Source organism: Oncorhynchus masou, chromosome 6 (assembly GCF_036934945.1).
Source record: "Oncorhynchus masou masou isolate Uvic2021 chromosome 6, UVic_Omas_1.1, whole genome shotgun sequence".
NCBI lineage: Eukaryota > Metazoa > Chordata > Actinopteri > Salmoniformes > Salmonidae > Oncorhynchus > Oncorhynchus masou.
The window spans coordinates 6015987-6030986 of NC_088217.1; the positions used below are offsets into that span (position 1 = coordinate 6015987).

Sequence of the window (15000 nt, forward strand, 5' to 3'; positions counted from 1 at the left end):
ACTAGTTAACTACACATGGTTGATGATATTACTAGATATTATCTAGCGTGTCCTGCGTTGCATATAATCTGACTGAGCATACAAGTATCTAAGTATCTGACTGAGCGGTGGTAGGCAGAAGCAGGCGCGTAAACATGAATTCAAACAGCACTTTCGTGCGTTTTGCCAGCAGCTCTTCGTTGTGCTTCAAGCATTGCACTGTTTATGACTTCAAGCCTATCAACTCCCGAGATGAGGCTGGTGTAACCGAAGTGAAATGTCTAGCTTGTTAGCGCTCGCTAATAGTGTTTCAAATGCCACTCGTTCTGAGCCTTCTAGTAGTTGTTCCCCTTGCTCTGCATGAGTAACGCTGCTTCGATGGTGGCTGTTGTCGTTGTGTTCCTGGTTCGAGCCCAGGTAGGGGCGAGGAGAGGGACGGAAGCTATACTGTTACACTGGCAATACTAAAGTGCCTATAAGAACATCCAATAGTCAAAGTCCAACAGTCCTATAATAACTAACTACAATCTTCTTACCTGGGAATATTGAAGACTCATGTTAAAAGGAACCACCAGCTTTCATATGGTCTGAGCAAGGAACTGAAACGTTAGCTTCCTTACATGGCACATATTGCACTTTTACTTTGTTTTTTGCATTATTTAAACCAAATTGAACATGTTTCATTTTTTACTTGAGGCTACAGTTATTTTATTTATGTATTATTTTAAGATAAAGTGTTCAATCAGTATTGTTGTAATCATTATTACAAATACATTTCAAAAAATAAATATATAACTCATATATATATTATTTATTATTATTTTTTTAAATCGGCCTCCTCCAATAATCGGTATCGGCGTTGAAAAATCATAATTGGTCGACCTCCAATATACACACAGTGCATTCTGGAAGAATTCAGACCCCTTCCCCTTTTCCACATTTTATTACGGTACGGCCTTACTCTAAAATGGATTAAATAAAATACAAAATCTCATCAATCTACATAATACATGTTACTCTAGATAATGATCAACCTGTCTGTCTAGAGAGACTAGACCATGTTACTCTATATAATGATCAACCTGTCTGTCTAGAGACTAGACCATGTTACTCTATATAATGATCAACCTGTCTGTCTAGAGAGAGACTAGACCATGTTACTCTATATAATGATCAACCTGTCTGTCTAGAGACTAGACCATGTTACTCTATATAATGATCAACCTGTCTGTCTAGAGACTAGACCATGTTACTCTACATAATGATCAACCTGTCTGTCTAGAGACTAGACCATGTTACTCTACATAATGATCAACCTGTCTGTCTCGAGACTAGACCATGTTACTCTACATAATGATCAACCTGTCTGTCTAGAGAGACTAGACCATGTTACTCTAGATAATGATCAACCTGTCTGTCTAGACCATGTTACTCTAGATAATGATCAACCTGTCTGTCTAGACCATGCTACTCTACATAATGATCAACCTGTCTGTCTAGAGAGAGACTAGACCATGTTACTCTAGATAATGATCAACATGTCTGTCTAGACCATGTTACTCTATATAATGATCAACCTGTCTGTCTAGACCATGTTACTCTAGATAATGATCAACCTGTCTCGAGACTAGACCATGTTACTCTATATAATGATCAACCTGTCTGTCTAGAGAGACTAGACCATGTTACTCTAGATAATGATCAACCTGTCTGTCTAGAGACTTGACCATGTTACTCTAGATAATGATCAACCTGTCTGTCTAGACCATGTTACTCTAGATAATGATCAACCTGTCTCGAGACTAGACCATGTTACTCTAGATAATGATCAACCTGTCTGTCTAGACCATGTTACTCTAGATAATGATCAACCTGTCTGTCTAGAGACTTGACCATGTTACTCTAGATAATGATCAACCTGTCTGTCTAGAGAGACTAGACCATGTTACTCTAGATAATGATCAACCTGTCTCGAGACTAGACCATGTTACTCTAGATAATGATCAACCTGTCTGTCTAGACCATGTTACTCTAGATAATGATCAACCTGTCTGTCTAGAGAGAGGCTAGACCATGTTACTCTATATAACGACTTGCTGCCTTGGATGGGCCAACACACACACACAAAGGTTAAAGGCCTGGATACAACCACGTCTGCCAGTACTACAGACATAACAGGCCTGTCCTGGCCTCAGCCATCCTGCTGCTACTCTCCTGCCACAGTGTGTAGACAATATATCATGTTTCATCCATTTGGACTGCACCCCTGCTCACAGCATGAGAGAAACTAGGGAGATCCCAGTGTAGTTTAGTGATCCCGTGAGTGAGTGATCCTGTGAGTGAGTGATCCCGTGAGTGAGTGATCCCGTGAGTGAGTGATCCCGTGAGTGAGTGATCCCGTGAGGGAGGTATAGCCTTTCTCTCGCATGTTGTAGCAGAAGTAAATCTAGTCTAGTGTATTGTAGTTAGGCTTGGGTACTATAACGTATACCAGGGTGTTTGGAAATAGCCACTGGATGGTTTTTCAATAGCGTCAATACTACTTCTTGTAACGTTTTTTTTTTTTGTTAAATACATTTAAAATATTTGTATTTACTTAAGTAAATACCTGCAGTCAACTTGCCATTATTATTTATTAGATAAAGGAAATTTCATTCCTGATTTCACCTGTTACATAATTTTACACTATGAAGCTCACCAGAAGTCCCCAGTCACGATGACGAGACCAGAACCTCGTGAGTCACTGTTGTGCAGCATTCGCCAGGTGATCTAGTTAGTCTGGAATTCACTACTAGATATTTGTCAGCTAGATAACTTAGAACTATTAAGTTACCTGTCTAAAATGTGCTAAATGCTCTGCAGTTGTGCATTTAGTAGCTAGCTACCTAGCTAAGTGGTTAGCTTCTTGCAATCAAGTGTGATGTATTGTTGTCTCAACCTTCTTGCCCTTTGTGCTGTTGTTTGTGCCCAAAAATGTTTGTACCCTGCTGTGCTGCTGCCATGCTGTGCTGCAGCCATGTGGTCTTTCTGCCATGCTGTGTTGTCATGTGTTGCTGCCTTGCTATGTTGTCGTCTCAGGTCTCTCTTTATGTAGTGTTGTGTTGTTTTAGGTCTCTCTTTATGTAGTGTTGTGTTGTCTTAGGTCTCTCTTTATGTAGTGTTGTGTTGTCTTAGGTCTCTCTTTATGTAGTGTTGTGTTGTCTTAGGTCTCTCTTTATGTAGTGTTGTGTTGTCTTAGGTCTCTCTTTATGTAGTGTTGTGTTGTCTTAGGTCTATCTTTATGTAGTGTTGTGTTGTCTTTGGTCTATCTTTATGTAGTGTTGTGTTGTCTTTAGGTCTCTCTTGTTGTGTTGTGTTGTCTCTCTTGTGTTGTCTCTTGTTGTGTTGTGTTGTCTCGTCTCTCTTGTTGTGATGTGTGTATTTGTCCCATATTTATATTCTATTATTATTTATATGTTTGTTTATCCCCCCGTCCCCCTCAGGAGGCCTTTTGGGAGGCCGTCATTGTAAATAAGAATTTGTTCTTACATGACTTGCCTCGTTAAATAAAGGTTAATTAAAATAAAACGCTTATCTTGGTAAGAGCAGAAAGCCTTGCTGTCTAGTATTTGTTTTGTGCGTACAGCAAACTGTAAGTAGCATTGTTTTAGTTACTTGTAGAACTTGATGAGCTGAAATGCCCGTCCTGCCATTAGTTATGTCAGAGACTATAAAAAAAAAGTTTGCATGTGTTCCTTAGCATTTAGCTAGCATTCACTATGGGATTTTACATGTAGTTGTTAGCATTGCTAACCTTTCAGATTGAAAATAGCCATTATGACAATGTGTATACTGCCCAAGGATAAAGTTGGGCCAGGGAACCTCTCCCTCCCATCAGTGTAGTGTAGCGCAGTCACAGGGTTTGTAAACCCAAAGGCACAACGTCGCAGGAACACTTGTGAAACAGACCAGGAGGCTGGGGTTTCGGGATTTAAGAAGTCAATGAGAGAAGTAAAAAAAAAAGATTCCTTAGTTGTTCACTTTCTGGAAATCTAAAGTTTTGAGTATCAGGAAGTTGGCAAGTTGGTTACTAATGACCAGCAGAAGCATCAGAGCTTGGAGAAGCCTAGTTACCGTGACTAAACCGTCACGTGGAATTTGACTGACTTCCTGACTTGAGACCGCCGGTGTAGCGGTAATACAATCACATCAACAGCACTACTCTGGGGTCTGGGCTCTGGGGTCTGGGCTCTGGGCTCTGTGCTACTGGGGTCTGGGCTCTGGGTCTGTGCTACTGAGGTCTGGGCTCTGGGGTCTGGGGTCTGTGCTACTGAGGTCTGGGCTCTGGGGTCTGTGCTACTGAGGTCTGGGCTCTGGGGTCTGGGCTCTGTGCTACTGGGGTCTGGGCTCTGGGTCTGTGCTACTGAGGTCTGGGCTCTGGGGTCTGGGGTCTGTGCTACTGAGGTCTGGGCTCTGGGCTACTGAGGTCTGGGCTCTGGGCTACTGAGGTCTGGTCTTTGGGCTACTGAGGTCTGGTCTTTGGGCTACTGAGGTCTGGGCTCTGGGCTACTGAGGTCTGGTCTTTGGGCTACTGAGGTCTAGGCTCTGGGCTACTGAGGTCTGGTCTTTGGGCTACTGAGGTCTGGGCTCTGGGCTACTGAGGTCTGGTCTTTGGGCTACTGAGGTCTGGTCTTTGGGCTACTGAGGTCTGGGCTCTGGGCTACTGAGGTCTGGTCTTTGGGCTACTGAGGTCTGGGCTCTGGGCTACTGAGGTCTGGTCTTTGGGCTACTGAGGTCTGGGCTCTGGGCAACTGAGGTCTGGTCTTTGGGCTACTGAGGTCTGGGCTCTGGGCTACTGAGGTCTGGTCTTTGGGCTACTGAGGTCTGGTCTCTGGGGTCTGGGCTCTGGGGTCTGGGTCTGTGCTACTGAGGTCTGGGCTCTGGGGTCTGTGCTACTGAGGTCTGGTCTCTGGGGTCTGTGCTACTGAGGTCTGGTCTCTGGGCTACTGAGGTCTGGGCTCTGGGCTACTGAGGTCTGGTTCTGTGCTACTGAGGTCTGGTCTCTGGGGTCTGGGCTCTGGGCTACTGAGGTCTGGGGTCTGGTCTCTGGGGTCTGGTCTCTGGGGTCTGGTCTCTGGGCTACTGAGGTCTGGTCTCTGGGTCTGTGCAACTGGGGTCTATTGTGGAAACAGGTCATCTGTATTGTGTTGGGACAAAGAGACCACGCACAACCACAACACAGTGGCCCAGGGAGAACAAAAGCCCAGCAGGGGACATGGGGAGAAGGTCAGAGGAGCTCTCACTATGTTCCCATGAGTCTGCATCTCAAATGGCACCCTATTCCCTATATAGTTCACTACTTTAGACCAGGGCCCTATATAGTATACTACTTTAGACCAGGGCCCTATATAGTGCACTACTTTAGACCACTGCCCTATATAGTTCACTACTTTAGACCAGGACCCTATATAGAGCACTACTTTAGACCACTGCCCTATATAGTGACCTACTTTAGACCAGGACCCTATATAGAGCACTACTTTAGACCAGGACCCTATATAGTGCACTACTTTAGACCGAGACCCAAAATAGAGCACTACTTTAGACCAGGACCCTATATAGAGCGCTACTTTAGACCAGGACCCTATATAGTGCACAACTTTAGACCAGGACCCTATATAGTGCACTACTTTAGACCAGGACCCTATATAGTGCACTACTTTAGACCAGGACCCTATATAGTGCACTACTTTAGACCAGGAACCTATATAGTGCACTACACTTTAGACCACTGCCCTATATAGTTCACTACTTTAGACCAGGGCCCTATATAGTATACTACTTTAGACCACTGCCCTATATAGTGCACTACTTTAGACCACTGCCCTATATAGTGCACTACTTTAGACCAATACACTATATAGTGCATTACTTTAGACCAGGACCTGCTGTCCATCTTTCTCCCTCCCTTTATGTCTATTTCAGTGGTTAGACCGTTGGACTAGTAACCGAAAGGTTGCTGGATTGAATCCCCGAGCTGACAAGGTAAAAATATGTCTTTCTGCCCTTGGGCAAGGCAGTTAACCCACTGTTCCATGGACCCGTCACTCCACACTAGGGCTGCACACTCTTGGCATTCTCTCAACCAGCTTCATAAGGTAGTCACCTGGAATTATTTTCCCAACAGTCTTGAGGGAGTTCCCACATATGCTGAGTACTTGTTGGCTGCTTTTCGTTCACTCTGCGGCCCAACTCATCCCAAACCATCTCAATGGGGTTGAGGTCGGGATGACTGGAGGCCAGGTCATCTGATGCAGCACTCCATCACTCTTCTTATTGGTCAAATAGTCTTTACACAGACTGGAGCCACGAGTGTGCAAAGCTGTCATCAAGGCAAACGGTGGCTACTTTGAAGAATCTCAAATATATATTTTAACACTTTGTTGGTTACTACATGATTCCATCTGTGTTATTTCCTAGTTTTGATGTCTTCACTATTATTCTACAATGTAGAAAATAGTAAAAAATAAAGAAAAACCCTTGAATGACTTAGGTGTGTCCAAACTTTTGACTGGTACTTTACATTTGCCACGGCGAGACAAAAAAATATATTGTTCAACCAAGAGCCTATCAACCAAACCATCGACTAAATTGGGTAAGCCCTACTCCACACACAGAACAACTAGCAAGTTGAAACTTTTTATTTTTTTACCTTTATTTAACTAGACAAGTCAGATAAGAACAAATTCTTATTTTCAATGACAGCCTAGGAACAGTGGGTTAACTGCCTGTTCAGGGGCAGAACGACAGATTTGTACCTTGTCAGCTCAGGGGTTCGAACTTGCAACCTTTCGGTTACTAGTCTAACGCTCTAACCACTAGGCTACCCTGCCGCCTCTACACTCTAACCACTAGGCTACCCTGCCGCCTCTACACTCTAACCACTAGGCTACCCTGCCGCCTCTACACTCTAACCACTAGGCTACCCTGCCGCCTCTACACTCTAACCACTAGGCTACCCTGCCGCCTCCACACTCTAACCACTAGGCTACCCTGCCGCCTCCACACTCTAACCACTAGGCTACCCTGCCGCCTCCACACTCTAACCACTAGGCTACCCTGCCGCCTCCACACTCTAACCACTAGGCTACCCTGCCGCCTCCACACTCTAACCACTAGGCTACCCTGCCGCCTCCACACTCTAACCACTAGGCTACCCTGCCGCCTCCACACTCTAACCACTAGGCTACCCTGCCGCCTCCACACTCTAACCACTAGGCTACCCTGCCGCCTCCACACTCTAACCACTAGGCTACCCTGCCGCCTCCACACTCTAACCACTAGGCTACCCTGCCGCCTCCACACTCTAACCACTAGGCTACCCTGCCGCCTCCACACTCTAACCACTAGGCTACCCTGCCGCCTCCACACTAACCACTAGGCTACCCTGCCGCCTCTACACTCTAACCACTAGGCTACCCTGCTGCCCCAAGAAGAAAAATAAATAAATAAATACTTGCAAGAAAACTCAGACCCCTGCAGACATACTTAAAATACAAATAAAATATGGAACCCTGAATGAAAGTGCATTTTCTTTCTTCCTGCTAGCGAGTGTTGAGCTGCCGGTCTGTACCCCTAGCTCTCGGCAGGCTGTCTGTACCCCTAGCTCTCGGCAGGCTGTCTGTACCCCTAGCTCTCGGCAGGCTGTCTGTACCCCTAGCTCTCGGCAGGCTGTCTGTACCCCTAGCTCTCGGCAGGCTGTCTGTACCCCTAGCTCTCGGCAGGCTGTCTGTACCCCTAGCTCTCGGCAGGCTGTCTGTACCCCTAGCTCTCGGCAGGCTGTCTGTACCCCTAGCTCTCGGCAGGCTGTCTGTACCCCTAGCTCTCGGCAGGCTGTCTGTACCCCTAGCTCTCGGCAGGCTGTCTGTACCCCTAGCTCTCGGCAGGCTGTCTGTACCCCTAGCTCTCGGCAGGCTGTCTGTACCCCTAGCTCTAGGCAGGCTGTCTGTACCCCTAGCTCTAGGCAGGCTGTCTGTACCCCTAGCTCTAGACCAGCTGTCTGTCCTCCTAGCTCAGGCCAGACTGCCTGTCTGTCTGTCCTCCTAGCTCAGGCCAGACTGCCTGTCTGTCTGTCCTCCTAGCTCAGGCCAGACTGACTGTCTGTCTGTCCTCCTAGCTCAGGCCAGACTGCCTGTCTGTCTGTCCTCCTAGCTCAGGCCAGACTGCCTGTCTGTCTGTACTCCTAGCTCAGGCCAGACTGCCTGTCTGTCTGTCTGTCTGTACTCCTAGCTCAGGCCAGACTGCCTGTCTGTCTGTACTCCTAGCTCTAGCCAGCCTGCAGGCCTGCTGAGAAGGATTTGCTGCTGTTTAATCTAGGAAGGAATGGTTCAGCCAGTATTGAAGTATGATTGTGTGTTGATACAGCCATGAGGAGAGACTAAGGCCTCGGGCTTGGGTAGGACTGGGGTAGGGCTTTCACAATACCAGAAGTTTGACTTTGACACTGATACCAGGTTTAGTACCACAATACTTGATATCAAAATTATACCACGGTCAGAAAACCAAAAGCGTATTAGACAAAGTCACAGAAGGGCCATTTTTTGTTGTTGTATGAATGAAACAATTAATTAATCAGTTATATTTAACTTTGGTAAAAAAATATATATAACTAAACAACGACATCATGGTGTGTGTGGGGGGGGGGGGGCTAGATTGTAGATAGATTGTAGCTCCCAATGTAATTGTCAGCATAATTTACAATCCCGTATATTTTTATGTAAATAACTAAATATACACACAGTACTGTGTGTGCGTGTGTGTGTGTGTAGGTAGCCTAGTGGTTAGAGTGTAGGGAAGGCAGGGTAGCCTGGTGGTTAGAGTGTAGGTGAGGCAGGGTAGCCTAGTGGTTGGAGTGTAGAGGAGGCAGGGTAGCCTAGTGGTTAGAGTGTAGAGGAGGCAGGGTAGCCTAGTGGTTAGAGTGTAGAGGCGGCAGGGTAGCCTAGTGGTCAGAGTGTAGGGGCGGCAGGGTAGCCTAGTGGTTAGAGTGTAGGGGCGGCAGGGTAGCCTAGTGGTTAGAGTGTAGAGGCGGCAGGTAGCCTAGTGGTTAGAGTGTGGAGGCGGCAGGTAGCCTAGTGGTTAGAGTGTTGGACTAGTAACCGAAAGGTTACAAGTTCAAATCCCCGAGGTGACAAGGTACAAATGTGTCGTTCTGCCCCTGAACAAGGCAATTAACCCACTGTTCCTAGGCAGAATATGTTCTTAACTGACTTGCCCAGTTAAATAAAGGTAAAATTAAAAAAATAAGCCCAGATGGGATGGCGTATCACAGCAGAATGTTTTTGTAGCCATGCTGGTTAAGTGTGCCTTGAATTCTAAATAAAATCACCAACAGTGTCTCCAGCAAAGCACCATCAAACCTCCTCCTCCATGCTTCACAGTGGGAACCACACATGCAGAGATCATCCGTTCACCTACTCTGCATCTCACAAAAACAAGGTGGTTGGAACCAAAAGTCTCAAATTTGGACTCATCAGACCAAAGGACATATTTCCACCGGTCTAGAAGACCAGAGTGGTGCCCTCACCACTGTGTGAATCAGGCCTTCATGGTTGAATTGCTGCAAAGAAACCACTACTAAAGGACACCAATCATAAGAAGACACTTGCTTGGGCCAAGAAACACAAGCATCTTCTTCTTATTGGTGTCCTCTAGTAGTGGTTTCTTTGCAGCAATTCAACCATGAAGGCCTGATTCACACAGTCTCCTCTGAACAGTTGATGTTGAGATGTGTCTGTTACTTGAACTCTGTGAAGCATTTATTTGGACTGCCATCTGAGGCTGGTAACTCTAATGAATTGCAGCAGAGGTAACTCTGGGTCTTCCTTTCCTGTGGCGGTCCTCATGAGAGCCAGTTTCATCATAGCGCTTAATGGTTTTTGCGACTGCACTTGAATAAACTATAAAAGTTCTGGAAATGTTCAGGATTTTCTGACCTTCATGTCTTAAACTAATGTACTGTCATTTCTCTTTGCTTATTTGAGCTGTTCTTGTCATAATATGGATTTGGTATTTTACCAAATGGAGCTTACTCCATATACCAACCCTACCTTGTCATAACACAACTGATTGGCTCAAACACATTAAGGAAAGAAATTCCACAAAAGTACTTTTAAAAAGGCACACCAGTTAATTGAAAGGCATTCCTGGTGACTACCTCATGGGGTTGGTTGAGAGAATTCCAAGAGTGTGCAAAGCTGTCATCTAGGCAAAAGGTGGCTACTTTGAATAATCTAAAATATATTTTGATTTGTTTAACACTTTTTTGGTTACTACATGATTCCATATGGTGTTATTTCATAGTTGTGGTGTCTTCACTATTATTCTAGACACAGATCTGTTAGAGTCTGATCTTGACTGGGAGAGACGTGAGGCGGGAACAGGAGAATGGTGGGACAGGGCAGTTTCATGTGGTAATCCTAATTTGCCTAGCTACATACAGTATAATGAGCACTTCCCACAAATAGTCACCATTATCTGACCAGAGTCAGTAGCTTAGAGGCTCAATTATATCAGACACCATTATCCGACCAGAGACAGCAGCTTAGAGGCTCAAGTATATCAGACACCAAAGCCCGACGGCACACACACAGTTCTTCCCAGATACTGTATTAGGAGCAAACTTACGTTTCTCATCATCCTCATGCACTAACGACGCAGCTCTAGACAGAACATCCAATGGCGTCTCCATTCTTCACAACAAACCTGAAAAGAAAGATTTAAAATAACTGTAATCTTTATGGGATTATGACAAAAATGGACTGCATGCTTACTATAGCGTTTCACGTATAACCATTTGTTATTACTGGGCTAGAACGTGGCTCCAAGCAGGCTGCATTATTTACTAGCGTCTCGTGTCTTGCGGTGTGTATCGTTGGTACCCACTAACAGAACTCATGTGTCGGTTGGTGACGTTGTCCTGACACAATTTACATTTACATTTAAGTCATTTAGCAGACGCTCTTATCCAGAGCGACTTACAAATTGGTGAATTCACCTTCTGACATCAGTGGAACAGCCACTTTACAATAGTGCATCTAAATCATTTAAGGGGGGGTGAGAAGGATTGCTTTATCCTATCCTAGGTATTCCTTGAAGAGGTGGGGTTTCAGGTGTCTCCGGAAGGTGGTGATTGACTCCGCTGTCCTGGCGTCGTGAGGGAGTTTGTTCCACCATTGGGGGGCCAGAGCAGAACACAACTGATGAACGAAGTAGTGGATTAAATAGCTTCAGTGGGAGGCTCATCCTACTCAAAACATATAAAAGTGATCCTGTATAGATAAAACTATAGTAAATATAGTCACGTCATAAAATACCTGATTAACATTCAATGTTTTGCAATGAGGGTCTACAGTAGCCTCAACAGCACCCTCTAGGGGTGACACCATGGTATAGCCAGTGTCCAGGAATTTCACATTCTCCTCTGGCTGCGAAGACTCCAATGCAATACTGGAGAGGCAGTGGTTCTAGCTGCCATAGACTTGCACAGCAATGGACTTCTCCCTTAGTACTGCACATGTGTGATTTAGAAGCGTGTTTAACTTAAACGTGACACACACGTTTTTGCCTGCTGGCTGGCTGTGCACTACCACCAGAAAAATAGGGAAGGCTGCCCATTATTACATTTTTTTCAAGAACTCAATTAAATCAGAGACAGAACATATTAAAAGTCAATACATTTTGAAAATGTACAACAAAAAAAAAAGAGAAAAAAAAGGTATTATTAGCTAGTTAGCTACCAAGCTAAAGTAGGCCGCTTTGCTCGCTAGCTAACTTTACATACTGTTTAGCTAAGTTAATTAAATATAATCAGCTAGCTCATTTCCAGCTGTCAGAGTTCCAGTCCCTAGCATGGAAATCTTTGAGGAAGGAGAGATAACAGAATTATAAATTCTATTTTAATTTGAGTAAAATGAAGCCTGTTTCTTTGTTTTTCTTCTTTCCTCATACAGGGAAATGATGGAGTGAGATCCCAATGAATGTCTTAGGGAATATCCTATTTCACATAGATTATGTGTACCTATGGTTAGCAAAACAATATACAGTTAAACACCACACACAATGCATAAACCTATTACCATTGGAGCAGGAAAACCCTGCAGGACGTCTGCTGTGTGCAGGGTTATGTTTCAGCCCAGCAATAACACACCTGATTCAACTTATCCAATCTAATGAGTTGATAATCATGTGTGTTATCGCTGGTCTGGGATAGAAGTCTGCTCACGCAGTCGATCAGGGAGCAGTGGAGCAACGTTGGCCACCTCTGGTTTTGAAATGATGCTTTAGTAGTAATAACAACCTACTCGTTACTACTGAATTATCTATTGTCGTTTACGCTAAGATGTTCAGTCTAGCTCACGTACATTTTGGAGTGACAAAGTGTTGATGCTTTTCAGTGAAGTGTTTAAACTCGTTTTAAAATTGTTATTTAAACTAGTATTCAAAATTAAACTAGTGTCTAATGTTGATTAATCACATATCACAATCCTGCAATAAATAAGGGAGATATGTGACCATTTTGTGTGTTGGCGGTTTAGTCTAACTGCACATCTTTATCAGTACAATCCTGTCCTGCCCTGAGTGGAAGTGTTGAGCTCTTTTCCAACACAATACATCCATGATACATCCATGATACATCCATGATACATCCATCCATCATCCATCCATCATCCATCCATCATCCATCCATCATCCATCCATCATCCATCCATCATCCCTGGGACGGCAGGGTAGGCTAGTGGTTTGAGCGTTAGACTAGCAACTGGAAGGTTGCAAGTTCAAATCCCCGAGCTGACAAGGTCTGTCATCTGTGGTTTTGCCCCTGAACAGGCAGTTAACCCACTGTTCCTAGGCAGTCATTGAAAATAAGAATTTGTTCTTAACTGACTTGCCTAGTAAAATAATAAATAAAATGAGCCTGTCCTGCACACCGCTAGTTGAATATTTTACTATAAAATGACATTATTAAAATGTTTTTAGGTTAAAATAATTTGTCATAGACGTTCTTTCAAACATACTTTTTTTCTCGTGTGATGTCTGTGCCTATACCGTGAGTCTCCGGTCCTCCTAATGGTGTTCGAGTCACCAGCCTCCACTGTAACGCTGTAGCACGCACTACTCCCGTCGTCTTCTCTCGCTTCCCACACTCAAACATTCCGAAGATACCTTTCCTGCCTTCGTTTTTTTTCCCCTTCTTCGGGAAAACCACTTTGATATAGTCTACACTATCGGACATTTCTCTCATGACATTTTCAACGTTACAACTTTTACCCCGTTTCCCATGTATCTAGGAATAGTTAACACAGGAGGGTACATAAACCATGTACGACATTTTCTTCATATTCGAACGTTATTTAGCCTACTTATACTAATAATGTTACTCATCGTCTCCCAATCATTAAATCATTAGTCACACTTACATTTTACCTTGGGGAAACACCCCCCCTCCTCCTCCTCTACTTTCAGTTGTAAAACAATGTCATTCATGAATTGTCACGCAACAAGCATGCACTGCAGCCCACTAAACTGTCTCAGCATCGACCTAGTATGATAGTAGCCTGGTCGTGACATGGTACATACCACCTTCCTTAGAGCGCCACTTTGGGATCTTCGGAGTTATATTCGCGCCGATAATAACGCTAACAATCCTGGCTCCGTTTGAATCCACAGGGGGGGGGGAGCAACGGACCAATTTAATTGTTTTGTGTCCGAGGTGAGTGGAAAAACAACGGCTATGCGGTCCGACAAAAAAAAACTTACGAACTTCGTTGTAAACGAAAGGAGGAAGAATGTTTGGAATGATAGAATTCTCTTCCTAGCAGGTGGTGAAAGTGGAGAGCGCTCATTGGTCGAGCTCTACGACATAATTTCGGCATAAATTATGATAATGACATTGCGTCACATCCGTTGCAGGTACAAGACAAGGAAATAATTGCAAATAACGTTCCCGATGGACGAAGAGGTGGGAGGGAAGATGGCGGAAGTGGATGCGGAGTTCGAATCGAGTCGAGTAATAATTGGTGAAGACGAATGTTCTGAATGGACAACAGTAATATCGAAAATTGGAACAAAACGCAAATTGTCTGAAATTGGAGTGAAGGAAACGTGTGTTGTGAATGATAATGAATCGCTTCTTGTTGGGATGCGTGTGGAAACCTTTTTGAGGTGAAGATACTCGCTGGTTGCATGAAGGAAAAATAAGAGTTTGTCAGTCCTGGGTTTTTTTTTTATATAAAGAGCAAATACCTACGCATGTGAAGCTTGGTTATGAAAGTTACGCTGCACGAGCTTTCCTCCCGAAACCATTGCAGTGTAAGAATTGTAAAGGATTTGACAATGTTTTCAAGTGTGTGTGTGTGTGTGCAGACGAACCGAGTACACTGAAGAACGGTGTGAAGGACGACAGTGTTGCAATTGTGGTGGGGATCATGATATTGAGTTCCTGGAGTGCCCTGTAAGGGGGAAGGAGATTGAGGTCAATCGAATGCGATTAAAAATAATCGAGAAAACAAGTGATGGTGGTGGACACACCACAGCCTGTAGTAAATGTTTGCTGCCACACAAAAGACACCCTGTGTGTTAAGGATTATTGCCACAGTTAATCTGTACAGCACAAGTCTCAAAATAAATCTTGTGGCTGAGGCAGAATAGTTTTTGCCACTTATGGATTTTATATCTTAAAACTTGCAAGGGGTTCTGGTGCTGGAAGACCTGCCCTCACAGGTTCCCCTTGAGCCAGTGTAGGGATCAGTTCTGTTTTATTTTTTTGTGTGTGTGGGGGGGGAATAGAATAGCAATTGCTTTGTCAAGGTCGTCATTTTTTAAAGAGAACCACACTTGTCTAGTGATTCAGCAGATAAGGGAAACAAACCATTTTATTTAGCACTAGCTCTCAAGTCACACGCACACACACATGATCCAAATCGAAAAAAACTGCTGGTTGTTTAGCAACAAACACGTGCAACTATGGAGCAAAACGAGACTGGG

At 44.3% G+C, this 15000-nt stretch overlaps 1 protein-coding gene across 3 annotated transcripts in view; it reads right to left on the minus strand.

Annotated features, from left to right (window-relative positions):
- Positions 1-13824, minus strand: part of vgll4b (vestigial-like family member 4b) — a 111826-nt gene extending 98002 nt beyond the window's left edge. The window contains exons 1-2 of one of the 3 annotated variants that reach the window (XM_064967464.1): positions 13594-13824; positions 10642-10719 (exon numbers count right to left, since the gene is read on the minus strand). In XM_064967464.1, coding sequence (XP_064823536.1) covers positions 10642-10705 — 64 coding nt within the window. In that variant the 5' untranslated portion in view covers positions 10706-10719; positions 13594-13824. Of the gene's footprint in view, positions 1-10641; positions 10720-13031; positions 13068-13433; positions 13547-13593 lie in introns of those variants that run through there. The other 2 variants (XM_064967466.1, XM_064967465.1) reach the window with 2 other exon arrangements.
- Positions 13825-15000: the final 1176 nt, after the last annotated feature.